Source organism: Siniperca chuatsi, linkage group LG16, assembly GCF_020085105.1.
Source record: "Siniperca chuatsi isolate FFG_IHB_CAS linkage group LG16, ASM2008510v1, whole genome shotgun sequence".
In the NCBI taxonomy this organism is placed as follows: Eukaryota; Metazoa; Chordata; class Actinopteri; order Centrarchiformes; family Sinipercidae; genus Siniperca; species Siniperca chuatsi.
Window position 1 is genome coordinate 24076907 of NC_058057.1, and position 10924 is coordinate 24087830.

General features: G+C 38.0%; 1 protein-coding gene across 2 annotated transcripts in view; it reads right to left on the reverse strand.

The window, feature by feature from the left end:
• The window catches only part of igf2r (insulin-like growth factor 2 receptor), a 52436-nt gene extending 42525 nt beyond the window's left edge, over window positions 1–9911 (reverse strand). For both annotated transcript variants that reach the window (XM_044168982.1, XM_044168981.1), the window contains exons 1-2: window positions 9396–9911; window positions 7862–8001 (exon numbers count right to left, since the gene is read on the reverse strand). In XM_044168982.1, coding sequence (XP_044024917.1) covers window positions 7862–8001; window positions 9396–9529 — 274 coding nt within the window. In that variant the 5' untranslated portion in view covers window positions 9530–9911. The remainder of the gene's footprint in view (window positions 1–7861; window positions 8002–9395) is intronic.
• Between the last annotated feature and the right edge of the window lie 1013 nt (window positions 9912–10924).

The window sequence follows — 10924 nt, forward strand, 5'->3', positions numbered from 1 at the left end:
GTGTAGAATTTCACTCGTGTTGAACATGTTGACAATAATGACTAGAACTCATTACACAAACACTGAATTAAATTAAGAATCTTTACAGTTATTACAACACAAACAGGTGGAAAGACTTTTCTTCTAAGACTGAGAGGTGAAATTGCAAGATGGACAAAAGGGATAATATTCATTTGAATAATGAAAATTGTAGCTGATTTGTCTCTCTGACCTTTACTCCTTTAAACTTCTCTCCACCCTTTTCTTTTTTTTGTATGCTTTACCCCTCATGGATAGAGCTGGGTATCGCAACTGATTTCCCAAATCGATTCAATTCCGATTCACAAGGTCCCTATTGGATTCAATATCCGATTCGTTTAGGGAGTAAAAACACCAATTTTGCTTGGATATAAAAGAGATTCTCAGAGAACTAATGCTATAAATTGTACAAGGAACCCTCTAACCTGGTGCATTATTAAAAATATTAATGTTTACATTAAGAATTGACCCTTTAAAAATCACCTATAACAGAGCTGATATTTCCACTCCGCCCCAGTGTTTCCACAACCATATATATATATATATATATATATATATATATATATATATATATATATATATATATATATATATATATATATATATATATATAAAAATACAAATATTAAGAAAAGAACTTGACATTTAAGGTTGAAATAATGTCCCAGGTTGAAATAAAGCATTGCATTTCTAAATATTGTGGTGTTATTTCCGTTTTAAAAGAAAAAAAGATAGATTGTTAGACAGATTGATTGATGACTGTTCACTCAGGTGAGCCGGCAACCTGTATACCTGAATGGTAGATTTCCACTCGACTCACAAAACCTCTGTGATACATGTAAGTTAGCATAATATGTTGAATTTTAGTGTCATTCACGCTTTAATACTGCGTAGTTATGCGTCAACATTTATACGAACTGTTTGTGAACTTCCTTTGTCTTATGTTCGCCGCATCTATGTGCTGTTTTTAGCTCAGAGAAAGAGTTCATCAAGCTAGCAGCATGTGAAAGCAGCCAGATCTGTAAAGTATTCGAGTACTGCACCCTTGGTACGCCTTCCGCACTTGGTGGCCAGAGAAAGCTTCTCCTGGAGAGGAGCAACTAACACTGGTGGCCAGGGTCCCGCTGCAGCTCGGGGGAAACCGGCTACATCCCAGCCACACACATCGAAAAAATAAGTTACAGGTAAAAACCTCTTTGGTGACCTGGGTGTTTTTGCTATAGCCTACGGACACAAAGACGGATCTCTGATTTTATGAATCGATATCGGATAATTCAAATGAAGATCGATTTGAATCGGAAAATCGATTTTTTAAACCTAGCCCTACTCGTGGATAAAACATGAGAGAAAGATTATCTAATAACGTTTATCTATTAAAATGTAAGTATCAAAAAAGGAAAGGGTATACATGAATTTATCAAGAAGGTTTGTCAAACATACACATGCTCTCGTTCTCAGACTGGGTATCCCTGTATGTTACTGTAGCAGACAGTCTGGCAGAATAATGTCTTAACCTTCCAGCCTCTACTGACCTTCTTCCCTGTAAACTCCCCTGTACCATAATATCCTGACCCTGCTGTCAGCACAGAGTCTTTTCATTTATCGTCTGAATAGAAACAGACAGCAGTGGGAAATGTTCTGCATGTGAACATTTAAGACTGGGGCAGTTAAATAAACTCACAGCAGGTCAGCCAGATGAAGCACTGCGAGAGTAACCGATTTCTGTAAATGTGTTACCATATGCAAAGCTGTGACAAGCTAAAATGTGCTCTGTTGCATTGACAAGCAACAAAAATGTCAATAAATAATCAGTTTGCTTCTTCCTGGAGGTCCAATAATCAGAAAACAAGACAAACAGCCCAACACACATTTAGACTGACTCAAATAATCTTCTCACTGTTCTCAATGAAGCATTACAACTACAATTCCCTTTGCAATAAACTGTATTTGCGTATCTGCCTGTGTTTAATTGATGACCTCATCCTGGTCCTCCTGTTTTTGTTTGCATTTCAGTTTCTCTGTTAAATTTAAAAATGTTACGAAGAAATATAAAAGTTCTCATTGCTTTTGATCTTTCTATAAAGTCAGTCTAAGAGAAACTTACATCAACTTTTTGAAGTGTGTTTATATGTGTGTGTGTGTGTGTTCTCTGCACCCTCTGGTATGGCAGGACTGATATCACAAAGGGACCATAAAGGAATGTAACTAAACAACAGCGTGACCTACTAACACCAAAGACACATAACAACTACTGTAGGCTGGACTGTCTGTATCATGAGACTGTTCAGATGAAACACTGCTCATGTCCCAGCCTGTTGCACCACTTCAAGTCCTGTAATACCTAAATATTGGCAGTATTGTGACTGTTTGCACACTAAGCACACAGATAAAGAACCAAGTATTGGATTTTCCAGCATGCATGGTTTCACTGAAAATTTTCTGGACATTTTGATCAGTTAAATCTGAAGCGATTACTTGATTAACTGATTAGTTGATTGATACAAAAATTAATCTGCAACTATTTTGATAATCGAGATTAAATATACCAGTGACTTTTCAAGCAAAAATACCAAAAATGTGCTAGTTCTTGCTTCTCAAATGTGAGGATTTGCTGCTTTTCTTTGTGCTTTATAATTGTAAGCCAAATGTGTACTTAAGTATTATCACCAAAATACTTAAATTTTTTAAATTATATAAGTACTCATAATGCAGAATGGACAATTCCAGTGTTTTAATATTATATATACACTATATTACTATTGGAGCTTAAATGATCAGTCGATCTATTTAACTTGCAACTTATTAATCATTAAAAACAATTAACAAGAAAAAATAGCAAACATTTCCTAGTTATAGCTTTTAAATTGTGATGATTTGATGCTTTCCTTGGTCTTATGTGACAGTTAATTGATTCTCTTTGTGATTATCTTTTTTGGACTCAAAACTAGACATCACCTTGGACTTTGAGATGGGCCCTTTTTACTATTTTCTGACATTTAATAGAAAAAACAAATCTAAAAGGCAATCACAATACTAATAGATAATACAACATAACTGTTAGTTAATTGCAATACTTTTTTTATGAAAATGTGGGAATAAATGTAATGTAATTGACCAAGCTAAATCCAAGCTGACTACAGCTGCTTATCTTCATGAAAGAGCAAACAACAAACTTTTTACAGGCGCTGTTTGATTTGAGGAAGCACAAGAGGTTTGAATGTTAAAGTGTGAGGATGGATCATGTGTGGTTTTTCTGAGCAGAGCCAACCAGACAGCATGAATAAAGCCTGAAGCAAGCAGTACAGAGAGAGCTGGTGAGTGAGAGAGCACAGCGTGAGATTTGTGTCTATTTGTGTTTGAGAGCGTTTACGCTTGATGATGTGTTCCTGGGTCATGTGATAAGTCAGCATGTATGATAAAACTCCAACTCATCTGACCAGAGTGCTTCCTGTCAACTTCCATCTCACATTTCTTTCACTTTCCATATGTGATTTTCCTCTTGAAAAATAACTAAAATACCCCCATCATACCCTACCAACGACATGAGTCTGCAATCTTCAGTTCAGAGCCTTTAGTGAGCAACACGACTCCATGTCGGATGACAAACTCTCTGGCTGAGAGCTACCAAACACCAATTTGTCACAAGGGGAAGGTCGCGACCTCGGACTGCAGGAGAAGTTGTTGTTGTGGGACTCTGAAATAACTCTGTCTGGCAGCATGTCTTCTTTAGAAAGGTCATGTAACTGAAATGGAGAAACAGCCCCAAAAATAGTCACAGTAAACCTGTGTACCTAAAGTAAAATTTAATGGAAAAATGGATGTTCGATGTACTGTAAGCAATATCCAATGACATATGATGTCTGACATGTGGTCTGAGTATGAAATGTGTGATTATAACACAATTTCTGCAACATAAGCGATGATTCTGACAGCTTTGAAAGTACAGATTCAGATTTAAAACCACATGTTAAGGACATGTAGCTAAACTCTATATGGGGAGCCATTCAATTCAGCAACAAGTGATATAAATAAGAACAGATGACAGCATATCAGAAAAGAGTATTTTCTAATAAAACATCTCAAAATGCATCACAAATGAGTCTGTTAATGAATGATAATGCAAGCAGCACGTTTGTCCCCTGGGCTAAGCAAACCTTTTAGTGGTTTCCCAGGGGACCCATGGCTTGGGGGAGCATTTGACCCGGAGTGGAAAAATGTGCAGCGGAACTAAAGTTGAATGAATCTGATTGATGTGGGGACAATAAACAAAACAGGAATGCTTTAAGACTAGCGAGGCAAGTTATCAAGTTTCACTCCGACAGCAAAACGATTTCTGACAAAGAATAGAGGAAATACAAGTTAAAGCCGAAGCCAAGAAATTCTACATTACTCTTAGGTTTACTGTAAATATCAGGAGAGTCTTTTGACGTTTGTGTCATATCTCCGAGAGTTTTATTTGTAAAATAGTAGGAAAAAAAGCCCCTCACAATTTCCCAGACCCCAAAGTGACCTCTTTAAAATGCTTGTTTTGACCAACCAAAAGTCCAAAACCCAAAGAAGACCAAGGAAAGCAGCAAATCCTGCCATCTGAGAAGCTGGAAACAGCAGATGTTTGGCACTTTTGCTTGAGAAATTACTGAAACTGTTAAATCAATTATCAAAAAATAATAATAATAATAATCCCATCGAAACACAAAGTTTGTGTTCTTGATAATGTTCTTGCAATAAAATAACATTCAGCTTGACTTTTTTGGTGAACAATTTCTACAGCTGCAACTAACAATTACTTTCGTTATCGATTAATCTGTTTATATATTTTTGATTAATCATCTAAATCACACGCTCTGAGAGCCCAAGTTGGTGTCTTGCTTTGTCTGATGAACAGTATTCAATTATTAATGATTAATTTGCTGTTGATCTACTAACTGACTAATTCCCCAATATTATTACATTTAAACTGGTTTACAGGGAGTGAGAGGCAAGATTGTTTTTCTGCTTCCAAACAGAGGGCATGACAGAAAACGTTGGAGAGCCACAGCCTTAAATCAAGTTTAATCGATTTACGCCAGCGTGATTAAATAGAGATCAGAGCTGTCTCTGTTCACTGAAGGTCAGGTCTGAATGGAAGGCAGCAAATCAAGCTCCAACAGAGACATACAATGGTAATACAAGCACTACAAGTTAAACACAAATGAACAGGACAATGTGGTTTGGCTTTTCGTGAAAATGGGAGTTAGAGAAATTGGCCCAGATCCTATGGAATTAAATAACTACTAATTTATCAAACTTTACATTCATGCTACTAACTAAAAATAGTACAGCATCTTGTCTGCAGAGCTGGGAAGTATATTGATACACATCATCTGGGATTTTGGTTAATATCTCCTGGTCTAAATGGCTGAATTCCAGTAAGAAGATGTGAGTTTGTTGGTATCAAAGAATTAGAAGGACAATGAATAGACACATCAGGCCTTGTAGGACGAGAGTCCCCTCACTGCAAGCTGACCACCCAAAAAGTTTATAAAATGTTTACTTAATCAGCAACTTAGTTTTGTGTATTCTCAATAAAACTAAGTTAACTAAATCTGACCAGCAGCTAAGCTAGTGCTATTTAGCTACAGCACAGACATGTATTAAAGTTATCCTGACAGGTACTGTTGGACTGCTGTGCCAGAGTCGGTACAAAGTCCCAACAGACTATCTGACGCTGGTTCAGCAGCTCAAGCAAACACCTGCATGTTTTATGGTTAAACGGTTAACTACCTAAAAGAAAGACTGGCCAGCCAAGATAAATGGACAGCATTTGTTTCAGCAAATGCCCCAAAAACAATATATGTTTACCTTTAAGCGTCAAAGCCCTCAAGCATACGTAGAAATTATCACTCTTGCTAGCTAAGCTAGCGCTAGTTAGCTACAACAGATGCATGTAACAGACGATTATGTATTTTTATTTACATTAACATACATTTGGTCTACAAGAAGTCAAAAATCCTTTCAAAGCTGTAATGGTTTGATACCACAGAGTGGCAAACACGGTGAGAGTACTTTGAAATTTTACTTCCAGTGCGGTAATCCTGGCAATATTTTGAAGGCAACTGTGACTTCCAGTCTTTTATTCGCTGGTTTAACACAGTTTGACAATGTGATTTTCTTATTACAAGCTGCTTTGCTTTCTATTTATAATCTGGACACACTACAGCAACCCAATCAGTACCTGCGTCAGCATGACTTTAATACATGTCTCTGTTGTAGATAAACAGCACTAGTGTAGTGTAGACGGCTAGCTTTAGTTAACTTAGTTTTATGTATTCTTATTAAAACTACATTGCTGATTAAGTAAAAACTGTTCAAAGAAATAATGATAATCTAAAGAGCTCAACATTTCAGATGTTATAGCTGTTATTTTTTTTTTTTATTGCTGAGAGACAATTTATAAACTTTTTGGCTGGTGGGCGGTGCTAAAAGTGTAGCGCCTCCCTGACTTCCAGCTTGCAGTGAGGGGTACTTGTCTAGGACCAAGATGTGGATCTTGCTGACACACAGCAGCAGCAGCAGATTCAGCCCCATCAGCACAGCGATCAGATCTGCTAATGTACAGACAAAGCTCTGAAAGAATGATCAATACAGCATCACTTCACTTCAGAAAACCCCTCAGGGGGCATGTGAAACTTTACATATGAAAACATCCATGACCACAGACCTGCTACCAACATTAAGCCAGACAATTCGAAGCTAATTGATTGATCTCACACACACAGAGACTAGATGGAGTGTGTGTGATCAAAACAATGGCACCACAGACAGATAAACACAACAGGACCAAGGATATAGTTTTTTTTCCTGCAGTGCCACTAAAGAGAAGTGACATTTTCTGCTGTGTGGTTGTCATAAGACACACGGCACGCATCAGAGTCAAAGAGCACTAACAGTATAGGTAATCTCCATGTTGGATTCTGGCCTCCACCTGCTCTAAACACACTGCTCCCCAGCAAAGCAAAATCATGTATCCTGTACAACACTGCTGGATACAATATGTATTATTTTATTTCCTTCTATAACACTGAGTTTGTTTCCTGGTGGGGACAAAGGTGGCATGGTGATAACTCTTGTAAAATCATATTTAAAGCTGATATTTGCAACTTCACACAGGTTGATGTGTAGCCCTTGTTGAGCTACAAGAGGCAACTGAAATAATGTTCAAAGTTCAGCAAAGACGGCGAAGGAGTTGTTGTGGAAATCTGAAGCATAAAAAAATCTTGGAGAGTGTGTGCCCGACACCAGCTAGCAAAGAGTAAAGCTACTGTAACGTTCCTCACGAAGAAGACGACAAGACGTTACCAGGCTTTTATTAGAGAACAGTACACGGGCTACTGAGGGCCTTCGCCAACGCCAAAACAGTTAACTGTGCTGTTAGCTCTGAACTAGCTTCTCATTAAGACGCCAACATAAAGACTAAGTTTCACTCCCGAAGCAGGAAAACATCTATTTCCTTCAACTCTTTGACACCCTTGAAATCGCAGTAGCTGCAGACTTTTTTTATCCTTAGTCCTTTTCGCGAACTAGCATCTCTGAACACAGTGACATTGATAACTCTTAAAATGTCACCAAGTGCATTAAACTATAGTAAAAACAGCATTTGAACATACATACAATATTTTATTTAAGCTGAAGAGAAAATCTTGTTCAAACTTTCCTACCAAACAATCAGCTTTTCTTTTTTTTTAAGGGTATATGTCCAGTTTTAGCTTATTTAGTAAGTTTAGCCATTATCTCTCCCATAGACTGCCATGATGCCACCACACCTGGCAGATAACAGATGTCTTATGCAGTGGACTGTACTCACCGACAGACTGGGTTGTGCTGGTGGCGAGGTCCTGAGCGCAGACAGCGGTGCTGGAGCCACAGGGGGTTTCTGGTGAAGACTCACAGAGCTTTAGCGTGTAGCTCACTTTATTGTCCTGGTCTATAGCCTCCCATTTATAGCTGCAACACAGGGAAAAAAAGAAATGAAGTAAAGAAGACAGAGTAGAATTAAGCGTAAACAACCAGGCAATGCACACACTTGGCCTACATCAGACATAGACCCACATTAGGTCTCAGCACCGCAGCATCGAATCAATTTCAGTCAGGAGACGTTTTCCTTTTTGCTGATTTACAGATCTGTAAAATGGTGAGCGTGAAACTAGGACAATACGGCCGCAACTACCTATTATTTTCACTACCGTTGATTACTTTATCAATAAATTCATTGTTTAGTCTTAAAATGGCTGAAATGATGGCGATCAAATTGCTTGTTTAGTCTGACCAAACCCAAGATATATTCAATTTACAATAATATAATGCAGAAAAAAAGCAGCAAATCTTCACATTTGTGAAGCTGTATCCAGCAAATGCTTGTTTTTTGTTTGTTTGTTTTTTGCTCGATTTCTGCTTTAAGTTACTTTACGATTAAGCAACTAACTCTGGAAAACCTTCAAGTCCCCAAAGGTGTCTCTCTACATGGGCCTCACTTAACCACAACTAGGTAGTCAAGAATCATAACAGCACTGAATTATCCCTATATCACAATTAAAACTTGCCAGAAGTTTCCTGTGAACTACTGAGAACAAGCTAGCAATGCAAATGCTGCCAAAACAAGGAAATGAAATGCAACCAGGCTGACCTTACAGGTTGAGCTGCTTGGTTATCATGTCTGCCTTATTTCTGTGTCAACATTTGGACAGCAGCTGCCTTGACAGAGCTCCAGTAAAGAGGACAACACTGTATTTAGACAACAGGTCGTTCAGTTTGTACTCCTTACTTTAGCTACGACACACATAGTGTTGCTCTCTCCTGTGCTTTTATGGAAAGACTGTCATGCCATTGTCCTTTTCAGAGACAATTGACGTTGCTAACATTGTGCGTTAGCTGTTACATTAACCAGGCTACACTTTAGCTTGATTTAAAAACAAAAAATAACCGTTAACTCCTTTGGCTCGAGACAATTTGAATGAGCTAATTTAATTCAGCAGAAAGTTAGCTGGCTGTTTAAAACTTATAATGCAGCACGTCCCCCAAACAAGACAACTATTTTCACCGAAATGTTAGCTAGCTTACGCTGTTAGCAGCGGTAACGCAAACCAAATATAAAAGTTGATATTGTAACTGAAACAAATAGCTGACTGACTGATTTTGATCTAAATAAATTTAAGAGGAGATGTCGCGTGATACCAGGTGAGCATGTCTGGCAATAAGCAAATAAATCATCAACTGACATATTTCTAAATTAAATTTAGCTTGACGATGTCTGTACACAAGAGGATGAAATGCTATAACCTGTAACGGTATTTGTTCTGTTTATAGCTGCAGTGTGTTTCAGCCGGAGGTGTGTTTGTTACCTGCAGAGGTCCTGGTACGACAGGCTGCTGTCCTCCTCCGCTCCGGACCGGCCCAACAAACATCCCAGACAGGCCACTAACCAAAGAGCCAGCTTCAGAGGCGCACAACGATTAGATTTATACCGAAATAACATGTTTACTCTGGTGGATACTGTCTGTGGAGCCTAACTAAGACGACATGATACAGCAGAGTCTATCCGCTCTGGACCAAATCAGTAGGAAGTGACGGCACCACATGACAGGACGTCACATGACTCTCATGACTAATGCTGCGTTCAACGTCTGTGGGACAAATGTAAAACCTGGGAAGTTGTTTTTTAAATGCTGAAAATTCCTAAAAGTAGGATGCAACTCTTTTTAAAAAAAAAAAAGCTTTTCGTGTTTCACAGCAAATCCTACATCAAAGTACATTATAAACTGGAAATCCATTAAAGGGACACTCCGTAGGTATATACATTGACACTCGACCTACAGGTAAAGTAGCTACACTACTACATGCACCACTACTTATTACTTATGTTATTACATTGTATTATTATACTGTATTATCATCATCAACCAGTAAACCCACTTGGTACTTCATACTTATTTTATCTTATACTTATAACCACCTGATACTTAATTTATTTTCTGACCTGTTTTAGAGTGTTTTTACTGTGTATTGTATTATATTTTTTGCTAGTACTTTCTCCTGTGTGCACTGACGTAAAGGCGAACTGCTGTAACAAAGAGTTTCCCTTCAGGGATCAATAAAGTATTTCTGATTCTGATTCTGAAAGTATAAAGTCCTCTGTGGCTCAGGAGGGGGCATTTCAAAGTCTACAAAAATAACCCCACCGATGTCATCAGAAATAATCCAGATGTAATATTGTATACATATTTCCAAATATCAATGGAAAGATAGCAAAACGTGATCAATTGATAGCATCAATATCAAAACGGCTCTGCGCACTGACAGCAAAATAAAATGAATTAATCTTTTAAAAACAAGATTCAAAAACAGGTAATGTAATCAGTGGTACAGCATTAGTCAGTTGTGAACATCAGGCTTATTTCAGTTTGGGCTTGGAGACCACAATTTTTTAGTAGAAAAAAGTGCACTACTAATTCACTGGAGTAAGTAATTATGATGTACAGTAGTTCAGTGCCTGCATTTCCAATGTGATGAGTAAAGTATAAAATATAGTGGTACCTAGGAGACCACACACAAACATACACATTTGTCTTCTGTCTATGGCACCTGAATGCAACACTGTAAGTGTCATTCACCAAGAATATATATGCAGCTTTTCTAGTTAAATACCTACTGCTGTATGTTCAGTGGTACCTGAACGCAGCATTCCTTATGCCACATAGCCAGGCACTTTTAGAACAGTGACTTTTAGCCCTGAGTTGTGCCTTACAGAGCGCTCCTGTTTTAATCCTGCACCCCTAACACTTCAGACCATGTAACCACAATCTAGACCATCTCTAACTTTACATATTTATTAGTAGAGTTTGTTGTGAGCCAGTCCTCAGTCTCGGAGAAA